This window comes from Typopeltis vanoorti, chromosome 5 (genome assembly GCF_054136105.1).
Source record: "Typopeltis vanoorti isolate ZY-2024b chromosome 5, IOZ_Tvanoo_1.0, whole genome shotgun sequence".
NCBI lineage: Eukaryota > Metazoa > Arthropoda > Arachnida > Uropygi > Thelyphonidae > Typopeltis > Typopeltis vanoorti.
The window spans coordinates 58768209-58783774 of record NC_143553.1 but is presented as its reverse complement, the minus strand read 5'-3'; the positions used below and the strand labels follow the sequence as shown (position 1 = coordinate 58783774).

Here is a 15566-nt window from a genome sequence, read left to right as displayed (position 1 = left end):
AAATAAGTGGAAATTAAATGCTGTCGAGAATGTGGTTTGGTCTGATAAGGCAATCAAGTTTCCGCACAATGACAGCTAATCATGTCGACTTTAGAATAGAAAAGTGCACGAAATAAAATAAAAAAATCCTAAGATGCATCTAAGATTTGGAAGTCCATTCTGACATTCTAGAAGATATTGATATCGACATTTCTGAAATGTCTTCAGGAAATGAAAAGACTTTTACGTAACTAAGACAATCTGAAGAGAATGAGACTTGAAAAAAAAAAAACACAGTACACCGTAGTATTGGAGTTCCACAGCTGGAAAAGTGAAAACTAAGTAAGAAGAATAGAACTCCTAAGAGTTTCCCGTCAATAAAGTTGGCAGTTATCAGTGAAAGAGATCTTTTCCTGACTGCGGGCTCACTTCATTTTTCTCAATCATAGAACACGAGCCTGAAGAATGGGCCAGTGAATGAGGGAGACCAGAGAACATTACTTTTTTTTCTTTATTTTCTCCTCCCCTTTTTTTTTCATTCCTACTGCCTAACGTTCCTGCCACCGAACCTAATTCCACTCCTCCTCGCGGTGTTTTCGACCCCTGCATTCCTATCAGAAAGGCGGTGGTGCAGAGCATCGTCCCCAAAATAGTTATTTTTCCACAGTCGATCTTCAAGACCATCGCATTGACGTTATAAATAAAGCTCATTTATTTCTCTAAAATTGCTATTTAGACTTAAATCCAACGACAAAAGACTAAAAACACTTATTGTTGCGCCAAAAGGAAAGTGGATTCACATGCAACACACGCGCGCGCCGTTTCTATGAGAAACAAACCGATTACATTCCAATAGGTATATCCTGCTGATTTACCGAAGTACGCTAAGAGCAGACTAGAGCGCCACCATCGTTAAAATCCATACGTGTGTGTGTGTGTGTGTGCGTTTTTTCATCTTTCTTGTGCGTGAAGACCCACGTGCCACGCTGGCGCACAAGAGCGTGCGTTGCTCTTGGGGGAGTTGCCATGACAACGGCACTTACGAGTAATTCGTTTCAATTCGTTGGATTTAATGGATTGCCATTTGTGTCAAAAGGATAAAGCGAGGGTATTCACGTCATACTGAGGGAAACGATTGAATCTCCGTGTCATCTTAAGCGTTTTACCAGCGCAAATGGTCATCTCCCGGTCTTTATTTTTTGCCATCAGATTTATCACTGATATTCGGGAGATAGTTAATGTCAGAACGTTATTGGCATTGACTCGAACAAATGATTGCCGTTTGAAATGACGCCTTTGTAGGGAAACCAACACAAAACTTTCATTACTGCAATCCTACTTCATATCATACAGATTACTTTTCCTTTGGGTGGAGAGTGGAGCGAGCGAAAGAATATTTCAAGCTTGAATGGACCTGCATAAATACGTAGGCGTGCACGACTTTGAATTCACACAGAGAGGCAGTTAAATCTACCACTTTGATAAAACTTAAAATACCAGAACTTGTAACACGTTCATACGCCAATTTTTCGTCTTCCTGGGGTCGCCTAGAAAAAAGTCGTACGGTGTTCGACGTCATCCTCGAAAAAGTGCCACCTGGTCACCGACCGAAGATTTTACTTCCGAAGTAATCCGCTAGACGTGCTTATTTATTTACAGACATCAACCATATCAGTCCATACACCGAACTTGAAATCATTCAGGCAATCCGTGTCTGCTTTTTCATACACGACTGACCTAAAACTTTTACGTAACCTCAATGGTGATATATCCTTAGTCTCGAATGTTGCTCCCCAAGAGACCAGTTTAGTGGATAACGTGTCGTTTCCTTCCCACTTCAATGATTTCCCCAAACATTGCTCCGAATGCAATCTGGTTGACTGTGGCATTAGGAGTTAATAGAAAAATTTCTGAAATATTTAGTACTTGTCACATCTGACGCATGTTAAGAAAAGTGCAGTGACCACGTCCAAAAGCAATCAAATAACTGCTTTGGTACTTCGGTAGTCAAATTACATCTTAAAAGTATTTCAGCGCCGAATAGGCAGAAGTAGACCCTCATCTTTCCTATTCTACTCCAAAGCTTGAACCCGATAAGATAACGTTACTGCATCTTTTTTAAAATGGCTTTCTAGGACAGACATCGTGAATTTTTCATGCATAGTGAACTATTCCTGCTCTGTCATCCTAACGGAATTTCATTACGTTACGTTGATAAACTGCTTCAAATAGTTTATACTTTCCTTGCACACAAAACAGGATTGAGCCTTACTAATCATAGCCTTAACATTTTAGACACCTTGTTTGAATCGCTTGCAGATAAAACCGGACTTTAAAAAGAAAAACATTCCTAAAAGAAACACCTGTAATGTGCGATTGGATATTAGAAAACCCTTTCCACACATTCTCCTTTTTTGTCAAACATTGACAAAAAGAGGATACGAGAGGGGTGGGGAAGTCCATATTTGATAAAAGAAGAATCTAGAATCTAGGAGCGCCGATATTCATATTATAAAGGAAATCTTGGCTTTCATGATTTTTGTATTGTTTTCCATGTAACAACCTGCAAGTGGCGATTTCTATAAGTTCAATAATAACAGTGACTCAATTTGTAGACCTGTCTTATATTAAGCACTTGATCTTTTTACGATAAGCGAATTTATCTCGATTGCAACGCTGTAAGGAGATGGAACATCTGTTTACTGTTTTTCAAGAATTACCTAGCTTTGGATCTTTTGCAATAAGTTTTATGTCTCGGAACAAGAAAACGATACAGAACGGAGAAAAAGTTATCACTGAAAGTTTTTACGTCAAGGCAGTCATGATGCGCGAGGCTGTAATATTTCTTGTGAATTGGAGCGTGATAGAAACATGCACAGGGAAAAAGGGAGGGATCAGCTGGAGGTTTCCCTGAAGTGTACAATATTTCCTGTTCTTTTCAATCTCAAGAGAAAAAAAAGTTTTCTCAGAAACAAAAATAATGAATATTCTTTCTTTTCTATTTGTTATTCTTTGCTTTATAGCTGAAGTGTTGGCAATATTAGTGCAGAGTTTGAAGCTTCCAATCGAGGTTTTCCAGACGAGATCTTGGAAATCAGTATAAAATTAAAGGCGGGGAAGGATTCAACTCAAATTCAGCTCAATAACCCGATCTATTGTGGTGAATATCTTTTCATTAATATTCTAAGTTTGTCTTACTTGTCACAAGAATTCTCTCAGGAGTTTTTTTTCCCAACACTGGAAAAGCTTCAATAGCCGTAATAAACGAAATATGAGTAAAAAAAAGCTTCTGTGGAACGGAAAACGTAAGGATAAAATACCTCAAAATAAAATGTTTGGAAACGAAACACAACGAAAAAAAATATTCAACTGATTTTCTTTGTTTTAGTTTTGCATTTTTTTTTTGCCTGTTAGCGTATCCGCTATCCAGCCAAAAGGCTGCGGTTTCGAATCCCACCATGGGCATGGACGTTTCTGATTGTCGGTGAAAATACTACTGGTATTGGTGACCAGTAGATGGCGTTGGTGTAGATGATTCGCTGTAGTTGGTGGATTGAGGGTGAGACAGATGTAAAGTAGGTGCCCTCCCTCGATGAGCCTTTGGACTCCCTGGAGGTATTACGTAATAATAAAAAAAATTCTTTATGTACGTTTCTATTGATTTCCAAGTCCAATGCTAAAGCTATTTCCGGTATTTAAACACTAAATGAACTTCGTAACCTTTCGTAAGCAATTCATTAGGGATTTATTTACATTTTCCATCTTCCTTCGTTCTGCCTTTAATCAATTACAGCCTATTATGACAGTTTTCTTCACTGAAATTCGAATTCGAACATTTTAATAAGAGGCTTTTATCCTTATAAATCGAAGTGGAAAACCAATATCCCTGATTGTCCCTTACTTATTAGAAACCTATCTGCATCTTAGACTTCGGTAAAAGTCTTAAGTCTCTCACTTAAGCGTAACCCTAACTGTAAGACATCTGTTTAAAAGGTAGAAGAATACATTAAAACTTGAACTAGGATTTCATCTTAGATAATAAGACGGGTTAATTACTAAACGAAATGATTGCCAACCATTCTAGAATAGTTTCTCGTACTCCCTCCATACTCCCCCCCCCTCCCTTAACCTCTATTAATTTCCCTACCTGGTACTGGAGGATTGACATAGCAACTCACCAGGAGAAGACTGCACATGGGGAAAATGGAGGGAATTGCTAATTATCTTTCGGAACAAATCTACAGTTGGAGCTATCTACAAGCCAATTATTTGTGATTAAGCCCAGTAAGCTAAAACGCTTTCCACCAATAGCATTGTTCTTGGTGCGGAGACGCAATTTAAATTCCAGCAAAATCTCCAGCCTCAGAGCTTCAAGTGAATCAGATATAATCTAAATATCTTAATTAAGAAAGTAGATATCTGGGCAGCGAGATACCGAGCAGACTTGTAACTACGACTAATTAAACATAAATTTCGCCGGCAAATTACAAGGTTTTCTATCGTTTGAAATTGTCGGCAAACTGGAACTAGTTTCAATGAGTTTCTATGGGAGGGGAAGGGTTGACGAGTTTTTGATATTGAGATTTTAATTATTCTCAGTAGAACTACCATATAAAATACGATGTATTTTATATGGTAGTTTTATAGATTATCTTATTTTGATACGATCATTTAAAGGAGCAAAAAAATTCTATAGAACATTCTATACAAAATTTAGTTTTTTTTTTTTTTAAAGTGAATTTATTCATCTGATTATGGTAGTTTCGCCAGGAAATAGTCCAGACAATCATCTGGGTGGAAATATCTGGATTCATATTCTGTATAACGAGATTAACGGGAAGTATTAGTCTCATAGACATTGCAGTTTCTACCTAACTAGCCTAGGAACAGTTATCAAGGGATAGACTGACTTGTCTCATTCTAATGAAACCAAAAATGACTCTTCGAAGATTTATTAACCTGTGATTTTTATAATCAGGCTACTAGTAAATCGACTGAAACAATATTAAAAAAATGATACGGAATTAGCTGGACGATGCAGATTTTCAACTTTAATTTCTCCACTAGATGTCGCTGTAGCTAAACTAAAGCAAACCTACATTAAATAATCTTGAATAATGCAGCTTTCATATCTAAGATATACGAATATTAGGTTGAACCTGTGGGTAGTTTGGGGACCATTTTCAATTGGCCGTCCGTTATCTCTTTGGTATACAGCGGTGCTTCAAAATATACACACTGTAGACCAATATTTGGTCTATTAGATAGGATAGAGGGAATGGTTTAAACATTAAGTAGCAAACACAACGACGTAGATTATATAGAAGCACACGATCCATTTACTTAGGAAATGCTTCCTTAAACAGTGGTCCGTTTTGGACACGTGGGAATATGCAGGTCCACAACTTACCCCCATTAACATCCAACCCTCCTTGTCTTCTAGCAAATCATTCAAGGGGCGTGCAGGTCTGAATACACATCGTTGCAGCAAATCATTCTAGTTGTTTCAGCAGACAGCTTCTATCGTGACGACAGGGCATTAAAAGGTGCATTTAGCAAGGCTTTTCCGGGAATAAGGTAAAGGAGCGTTGTCGTCATGGATTTCTAGTAAACGCCTTAATCCCTCTGTTAAGATAATAGGCTAGAAATTAGGAAACCGTTCAGGCGAATCGAGTTTTCTAAAGAAGCAAGCCGATATTTATGAGCACCAACAAATATGAGTTTAAGTTTAGCTACTGGAACGGCGGATTACACACTTACGCGATAAAAGGTACACAATTGAGAGCTTTAGTTGGGTTTAGCAAGATTATTTTCCGTATAATGGCATTTGTTAAGTGCATTTAAGATTCGCATTCTGATGGTTCATATTCCAAATTACGGATTTTGATTTGTTTTGGTCGTTTCCTTGTAATTACTTTGCATTTACGAGCGTGTTGAAAGGCTAAGAATTGGACGTCAATTTGTGATCTTTTGGCTGATGAAATGGTTGACAGAATTCACGTGCATTTAATTTCAATGCTGGTTTGGGTGTACGTAGTTAAGAGACGCTACTAGATCGCCATTTACAAAACAATCCTTAATTATCCTGAATTTTCTGAAATATACGAATGTTTGGTTTGCTGGCATAGTTATCCGTAGCGATATGACTAATTGATCTGTTAATCAACATTTATTTAGTATCTTCGTTCTACTTTATCAATACGATAGGTTGAGTTGCTTTAGCGGAAACCTCTTCAATATCAGTGAAGAATTTCCCACGAACTGGTTCTTTCAATTAATGAACAGATCAGAGTATTGAGGGGTTATCTGACATCCATACTCTTCCCATAAGATTAGTTATCTAACGTAGAAACGTTACCTCTTACCTCGCATTGTTATGCATAATTAGATGTTATGCATTGTTATGCATAATACAGAATCTGAGTAATAAGTCAGATTCTTCATTTAAATCTTATTTCGCGAACAAGAACCGAAAAGTGTTTACTTATTCTGACTCCAGTTGTCGTTAAAGACGGAACTATTACATCATCCAACTGGTCACTCATGCACGGTATGAACTCTGGAGCGGCACTCGCGCTGGAACTCGACTCGTGCTCTGAATTCAAACCAAGCCGGAATCGGATGATCTCGGATATCATGTTGCATATTAGATCTCTACAACTCAGTTTAAAGAAAATGCATAGATCTAGTTGCCTTACGTTTAATCCAATCGACTATATTAAATGTGATATTGTTCTACAGGTATTCTCAATCACTCACTGTTGCTATATTTTCGTATTATAAATGTCACATTAATAAGGGGGAAAATCATCGTATCAAGTTCTACTATCACCTGTGAAAAGTACTTATAATTGTACTTTTGGTTCAATAATAAATGTCTTTCAATACAACCGGCGCTAATTATTGTAATACTTGTTGTCATCTGTAGCATCTCAGTACTTCGGTTTTAAATTATATTTAATTGTTCATTTTAGTATTGATTTAATGTTCTGGAATCAACCTGTGAGATTCATATTTCGGACATAAGATGCGTTTAAATGCGAGGTGCATTGTTTGTCTCAAATATGAATCGCACAGGTACTGAGTGTCTGAGTACTTGAATTAGTTAAATGGACTTCAAAAGTACTTCATGTAAGAATAGGACAAAGCACCGTCTAGAATGTATCCTGTAGTGCAATGTAGAATTCTGACGCAGAAGAAAGGTATCGATTTTTGATGAGTCAGAGAAGCTGTTTTAACTTATCAAGAAATTCGTTAATACTAACGAATGATTAAAATCGAATAATTGGCTGGAAAACGCTTGTTAAGTTGATGCAAGTTTTCAAAAGAAAAATCGGATCAAGGAATAAAAATTATTTCGAGGGTGCATAAATTAATTGGTCGAACCAAACGGAAGGTCACATGACCTTTGTGATTACCGAGAAATGGAAACCAGTTTAGGTTTTTATAACGATGGTTTGTGATCGTATTAACGAAGCCTAATTAGAGGCCGAAAGAGATAAGCTATTCGACGTGATTCCCGCACACTTTAGATAAGCGTGTCTGAGTGGTTCCTATAGCAACAAAGCCTGTCAGCTTTATGCTTGATTCTGAGCATTTACCCTTACCATTTATGTTAGTCTTAGGGCAAAAGAACTGCCTGCTTATTGAGTTTGAGCTTCCAATGAACAATAAAGGGAAGTAAAAAAAAATGGAGGATTAAGATATTCGGGCAAAAAAAAGTACAATTCCTCTTGGTGGTTGTAATGGAATAGGCAGAGTGCCACGGACTTAAACGAACTTTTCTCAACTTCTTTTGTTTTGTCGAGGAGTGTTTTTGATAAAGAGGATTATTAAATGTTTCAAACCGTCTTAATACTTCTATCGAAAGGCCAACGCCACCGTTAAGCTATATTGGACCATTGTCCATAGTTTTCTTTAGCCTAGTTACTAATCTGATTGTACGGTTTCATGAAAGTCGTAAAGAACCCTTACTGTTTCGTGATCCTTTGTTAGGACTAAAAAGTCGCCAAGACTTGTGCAGAGATTATTTTAGAATTACAGTATACTTTTTCTGCAGTCGATTCATTCATTTCTAAGTTACGTAATAAGTACCATTTATTTATTTATTCGTTGAATGTACGTTTCGATCAAATTATCACGAAAAATAATTGTTATGTAATTAGATTTTTTAGCCAATTGGCAATTGTTGAAATCCAATTTTTTTCTGTCACTTTTGCAATAATCAGTAATTCATTGTTGAAAACTGAATTGTTTAAAATGCAGAATAAACATTTATCATTTTATTGTATTCATTATTGCAAATAGTCATTGTTAAAATTAACTAGAAAAACTTGCATTAATACAAAACAGAATTTGCCATAACGATCGTTTTGGCCAGCTGAATCAGAAACCCTTACTCAGCATTGACCGCCACTGCATGATTTGCAGAAAAATGTCACTGACCGTCAGCTCAATGGAACAATGCAACCAGTGGTCAGAAAGAATCTGAGAAAAAGCTAAACAGGAGAAATATTGCAAGGCAAGCAGAAATATATGCCTTTATACGTGAAAGGAAATGACAAATGTGTATACCATTTAGGGTGATTAAAGTTAACCGGGTCAAAGTGTGGGTCGATTATACTCAAACACCAGTCAATATATCGATTTAGGTAACAAAATGCCTGCTATTCACCATAGGGAATAGTGCGATCTGGAAGCGGTATGATTTTGAGCGATGTAAATATAATGTATCTCGTTTTTCTAATTAACGGTAAATTTATCTTAACTCGGTGTTTTTCAACGTATAGGGTACTTACTTCCTAAGGGAAGTACAAAATAAACTTCAATTAATTAATTTGCAAGATTCGGTCAAGATTTAGACATTATGAATTCAATATTTTAGCAAGAAAAGTCAACTCGGAGTCTGATTCATAGTACAGTAGCGACTAAATTTCATAATTATAACAATGGACTTAAATTTTGCGAGCTTGTTGCCATGACTACGACTACACAGAAGTTCGTTGCTGCATGCATTTATGAATAAGTTTCTTTCTTTTTTTTTTTTACTCGCGTAGTAGCTACATTCCTCGTGCAAAGGCGATATTCGTTCGGTTCTCTTGTCAAAAAAAAAGCAAAAATAAAATTTATCGAAACTCTTCTTGACATAATTTCAAGAACCTGGACTTTCGCCAAAGCTGTTTTCCACTTCTAAACACCTTCTTGCCTCTCTGCTTAACTAACAGGGAGGGGATGAAGTGAAGGCGAGAGAGTGAAAAACCAAGTTTTATCCCTGTTCGTTAACTTCACTGTGAACTGGTGAAGGAATTTGTGCAGCATTGGCACGTCACACACTCTCCCTTCCTGTGCGAGTTCGTCGATGCTGCCGCTTTTTTAATGAATAGCACCAGAAACTTGGGGTTGTAATTGCGACTATAAAAGCGGTCTCATCCGCAGAAGGTGATCTGGGCCCAGCTGCAGAAAATGGGCTTAAATAGGGAACAGATTTTAACTGTTTTATTTTACTTTAGATCATCCTTACTTGAGTATTACATGGCATCGTTGATTTCTTTAAAACTTTCTCAGTGGGAGAAGTTAGTACTTTACGATGTTATATAAACTTGGTTTGGTAGAAGTGTGTTTGTAAAATCTGCCAATATAAAGATAGTCATAATTTAGTCATTTTTGACCTTGCAGGTTTCGCGTCCATATACTTTTTTTTAAACAAATTTTTATTCCAAAAGTTCATTGTTATCTAACAAGTTAACAATTGGATCATTCTAGTGAAATAAACATAGCTATGCAACAATAGCGTACTAAGAATGTTACTGCATTGTTGCAAGAGACCGCGATGTTCTCGTTTATTTCAAAACTAATTGTTACACTGAATGTTTTATTTCACTAAATTCAATGGAAACTTTATCTAGGACATTCTGTCTCTAGAGTATTCATAAGAGAAACTGAATTTAGTGTGGAGTATCATATAAATTCAGTAATTATTTGAAATTCCGATTCAGTACTAATCTAACTTTTTTCGATCAAATTAAATAACATATTTTCATAGTTTCATTTGAATTTCACTTATAAGATATCTTGTTTTTAATACTTCGAATATTTTTTCCAGAGATTTTTATTCAAACAACTGAAAAGTTTAAATCAAAAATCTAGTTATTTTTCTGTGCATCACATACGATAAGTTAATATCTTTTCCATATATTCTATTTCTACAATTATATTTATAAATAACAGGAGGGCTAATATTAAATGGTTCTTAACTCAAATTCTTTTACTGAGATCTTTCTTGAGATACTTACCTAAGCTGTTCAAGGTAGCTATCCTGAAGAGCAATATGAGTAACTGGAGAAGATAATTTAACGTCAAAGTAGGGTCCATGGTGAGAATTCCCCCTGAAAATATAGTTAATTCAATTTCTTTCGCAAGTCCATAATTGTTTAAAATATTATTTGACCTAATTATCTAGTGAATGCATAACTTCCGCAGAAGTTCGTAGTGTATCATATCAACGAGTCCTTTTAAATAAAGGATACATTAACTCAAGTAATTGAAAATACCGAATATCTTTTGTTCATCGGCGACTACTTTGACAAGGTTTTAATTTTACCACTCACTCCTGAAAAATGATTTGAATATCTAATATATTAAGGTAATAAGGGATTGCATAACCATTCAAACTGAAGTAAATGGGAGTGGATGTCAAATTCAATTAAAAAATCGTACACAATAAAGGGGGGGGGAACTTAAGTCCCCTCGAGTACAATCTCAGTTGTTTATCCATTCACTTGAACTTTGAAATTTTTCTATAGGGGATGAAATGAGAAAGATTATCCTTTTTTACGGAGCTACCAGCATCATTCCATTATTTGAACTCGACGTTTGCTGAAATGTAATCAGCAGAATAGGAGACTCGCAGAATTTCGTGTTTGTGTGAAACCAAACAAATCTCAGTTTCCAAGAACCCTTATTTGTTGGCGATGAGGGTAAGATCGAGATGACTTCTCAGATAATTTCTTTTTTTTGAGTTAATTACACTATTCATTGGTTATTTAGGCTACGTTGAGTGACAGTTCTCTGGCTTCCTATTCAACTCTTACCTGCAGTTAAAAAAAAAAAAAAAAAAAAAAAAAAAAAAAAAAAAAAAAAAACTTCGCGTCGCTTTCAGGCACAGGTAGTAACAAGAATGCAGACAACCCTTTTACCTGAAGCGAGAGACGATTAGATAGCAGAAAAAATTCCTCTCCTTGAAGTAAAGATCAAGAAATAAGATCTAGTCGATTTAGGGGAAAATTTCATCTATAAAATATGGAGCCATAACACATTCTAGGAGTCGACACCATCAAGTTAGCTCCAATAACTTTAATCAATGAATATTATCCGAATAAATGACACATTCAAGAGAAGACCCTGCTCTGGTTACACATAATCTTAAGGAAAGCGACGCTAGCAAGCTAGATAGGACGCCAAGAAACTGACGGATATTAGGTTACACTTCCCTCCTTCATTTACTTAAGAAGCAAATGACGGCCACAAATCCGTAAAGGACGAATAGAACGACAAAAATGGTGATGAGTGGGTAAAGAGGAAGTCGCTAATAACTTTTTTGGGACGTTGGTGTTCTATACTGAATGAGATTAGCTGCGATAAAAGGTCGTTCTATCTTTAAAAAATTTCTTTTTCTGCATATCTGAAAGGGGTTTGATCTTCATTGCTTTTTGAATGGGCTCCAACCCTGTCGTTGCACGTGCTCGGTTGAAGAAATGAGATCCGCTTAGAGGGGGATCATGAAAGTTCCCGAGTGGCTAATTCACTCCAAGATAACCTTTCTTGGTGTACATAAACTGTTGCAATATTAAGTGACTTTTAAAGGATTGCAACTTATGATCACCCTTTTCAATCATTCAAACGATTTAGTTTGCTTTAATTGCTGGAAATTATAGAAGATTTTATTCTACAAGTCGCATGCCTGCCATCTAGTGAACGAAATATAAATTTCATTTAGGACATAAGTTGCGAAATATCCAGGAATGCTATATAAGTGTTTTATTCAAAAGGGAAAAGAATCTGCGGACTTATTCACTGAATTTATTAGTTTTCATTTCTTTTGACTGTTAAGTCACTAGAATCAACTAGATTTAAATTTAAAATCAACCTTAAGTGGAGAAATGAAGGGTCATAATATCGTGCTTACATTGCAACTATCATAGAAAAACATTATCATCGTATGACAGTTTAGATGAAATACGATCACAACTGGTCTAGCACGTTAACTTATCAGTCCAATGTTCACTCTTGCTATGGCTAAAACAGCTCAGTCCAACCATAACAAATGATCAAGACTATCTGATTTTGTGTTAAAATCAGAAATCTGCGATAGTGTCTTAGCCTTGTTGTTCGTACCTCATGCTTGTATCAATTCACTGGTTTTTCTTTTAGATGCAGCTAGTTGAAGTTTTCGTTTTCCATTACATGCACTTTGATATCAATCGGAACGTCTATAGAAATCTACGGGATGATTCATGACCAACTTCGAAGGTCCTTTTGTCTCTTTTTTGCAATCTGAGTTAGATGACGGTCATCGAAATTGCTTTCCACATTTACTTTTTTTAAAGTGAGTGACCAAAGGAAATAATGAGAGAAATTTGTAAAAAAAAAAAAAAAAAAGTTGAACGAATGTGCCGCTAGAGATATTACTGACCTCTCAGTTATTAACTCCGCCTTCGATGTCAATGAAAACTCTCAGGAGAGTTATCAATTTTTCATTGAGGATGCCAACTAAAGATTTCTCAAGTCGCGAGAGGAACAAGTAAGATCAGGAAATCAAAGAAAAAAAAATTGGGATTGGAGTTTGGAAGTGCGTATTTAATTTGGAAAACTTGGTCTTAGTGTCTGAAATGAGTAGAGAAGTATAGTACATTGCTAAAGTTATATAATACAATGTTTAGGGGAAGTTTGTAAAACCATATTATTGATAACCAACGTTTATTGGATTTCGCATTTTGCACATTCAAAACTTCGACCAAGAAAAAGAAATGTTGCAGAAAAATAAGTGATCATTCATAGCATTATCAATAGAATTGTCACTATAGCTGATATTGGTTTTAACTTTTTATTTCAGATTTTCAGCAGTCTTGTGTAACGTTTCGAACTTTTACATGTCTGGCTCTCCAGACTTGCTCTTTTTTATTCTTTAATATCCGGGTAGCAGTAAAAGTGAAAAGTGCTAACTTTTTCTTTTATATCTTTTTAAAAACGTGGATGGCTAGGTCCAAACTAAACTATAAATAATACATTGGGAACGAGATTTATATTTTCAAATGCCGACAGCATCACAGGTTAGGCGATATTCATGAGACAAATGTCAGAGGAGTAGAAATATCTTCAATAGTTTAGAACAACCAATACTTTAACCGTGTAGGAGTAGAACAGTGGTTTACACATTTTATGGTACGAATGAAAATATTAGTAATGTGCAGCTTTGTAATTTCTGACTATGAGAAAATGGGGGAGAAAAAGCCGGAAAGAATAGTATCAAGGTTTAATAAAAAGAAAAAAAAAATCTTCTAGTATATAGGATATTACGAACATACACCAGACGGCGCGAGTATCGAAGTAATTTTCACTGGAATAGTTCGGAATTCAGTATATGCAAGGCATTGTCAAATGGTCTTTCTTCTTAAATATATTACTCCGATTTCTGCAATTATATAAACTAAACTATGATGTTTTTCTCCAAAATAAATGCGGCATTTCTTCATTTTTAATGATTACCAGTAAATATGTTAGGATCTTTTGTCTATCTTACCACGAACGTGATAGAAATATTTGTTGTGTTTTGATGGAAGATTGAACAAATAAATTTATTTGCGTGTGTGTAATGCAGTACATGCGACGCATTTCTAAGTAAACTTCTTATTAAGCTAGAATAAAGAACGTTCTTTTATACGTACATTCTAATTTATGTACTTTGGCGAATCAGCTAGTTAATATTAATGGAGATACGTGAGAATTTCCATATTCATCTAGCTTAATGGCTAACTCATCGAAACTAAGCCAACAAACATTGCCAATTGTTGAATTCCAAACATCGAGCTGAACAACAATGGCTGCGTGAGCTCGCGACACACACGTGATGAAACCACGAACTGTTGCTCGTTTCCCATTGGATTAGAAATGAGTTATGTACTCAATGAATAACTTATAATTGCTAAATATTTTCTCTAAATTAAGAGTAAGCCAGTTGCATTTATTAGTGTAGAATAATAGCAGCGTATATAAAAATGTTATGACATGCGTATTAATTCAATTTGTTCATAAAATCTACTTTATAGGGAAAATCGTAAGGCTATATGCAGATTTCTGTTTAATCTGACATAAGAATTAATAAAAAAATAATTAAGTCGTCTGCCAAATATCTTTCTGTTCGGTAAGTGCTATTACCTGCCGAATAGGTTAACTGGCACGTGAGCAAAGATTACCGAAACACGTGATCAACATTCCCGCGTTTCTCAAGGCAAACAACTTACCGTTTCAGCTGATATCATCCGTAGCTCGCATCGCGCAAGTTTTTCCTGGCCTTTCAATACATCGACCGGTCCCACACTGTCTTCTTAACACAGCTTTCTTAAGTCTGTATGACACCCCGTACGTGCTTGGTCATCATCCCTGTCCGCAACATGTTTTCACCTCTTGACAGGTCCGTAGGAAACCTTCGTTTCACCGTCGACTCCACTGGTATCACCGATACCTTCTGACTCAGGTGATCACATGATTCGGTAGTAAATGAGAAGGCACCAGATGGCGTTGGTTGCACCACTTCGAAGGCAGTCATCTGATTTCTTAGAAAGTCTTTCTTTCTTCAAAGGAGATCGTAAGCGGACGTCTGCGGTGATGGAAGGAAGGCGAACGAGAACTTCTGATACGGAGATGAAGAAAAGCAGACCTGCCGCGCTCGTGATCGGACCGAGGGTGACTGCTTGGTTACTGCTGCTGCTCCTTTGTCGTTACGTAACTTGTGAGAACGATATTAGGGAGAGCAGACGGATAGGCTCGTGGGGACTGTCTCCGTGCGACTTACTCTCTTTTTAGTAACATGAAGCGACGTTCCACATCTTAGATTTGAATAGTTAAAAGCTGATAAATAAATCAAGATCCCAAAGATTGGACGTCTTGCACTCCTTTGAATGTAGTTTTTTGGCATACATAGATGTACTGCAGCAAAGTGATCTTTCCAGGAGACGGTTTTAGGCTTATTGCAATACTAGGGGATATTTGAAATTCATCGCAGCTCGAAAAGAATATTAAAATAATAGTTGCTACCCTCTTTCAGCGAATGATCTTATCCCAAAATTGACAATTCTAAATTTTAGGTTAATAATAAAATTTTAGATGCATTTTTCTCTCAGCAGTTAAGTTATATGGATCTACATTTCTGTGAAACAATGGATCACCATTACCCAAAAAAATTAATTATTCACATACACAAACCCATTCATTTTGTGATAATTCCATAGTTTGTTACGTTTTAGTATTTACAGATCTAAATGCCCGCATTTTCTCTTTCCTTCAGATATTAAATTAGCTGTATACTGTAA

The 15566-nt window shown here is 36.1% G+C and overlaps 1 protein-coding gene across 1 annotated transcript in view; it reads right to left on the bottom strand.

Annotated features, from left to right (window-relative positions):
* The window catches only part of LOC150106451 (fibroblast growth factor receptor-like 1), a 64068-nt gene extending 49265 nt beyond the window's left edge, over positions 1-14803 (bottom strand). The window contains exon 1 of the mRNA XM_090393005.1: positions 14659-14803. Coding sequence (XP_090249131.1) covers positions 14659-14803 — 145 coding nt within the window. The remainder of the gene's footprint in view (positions 1-14658) is intronic.
* Positions 14804-15566: the final 763 nt, after the last annotated feature.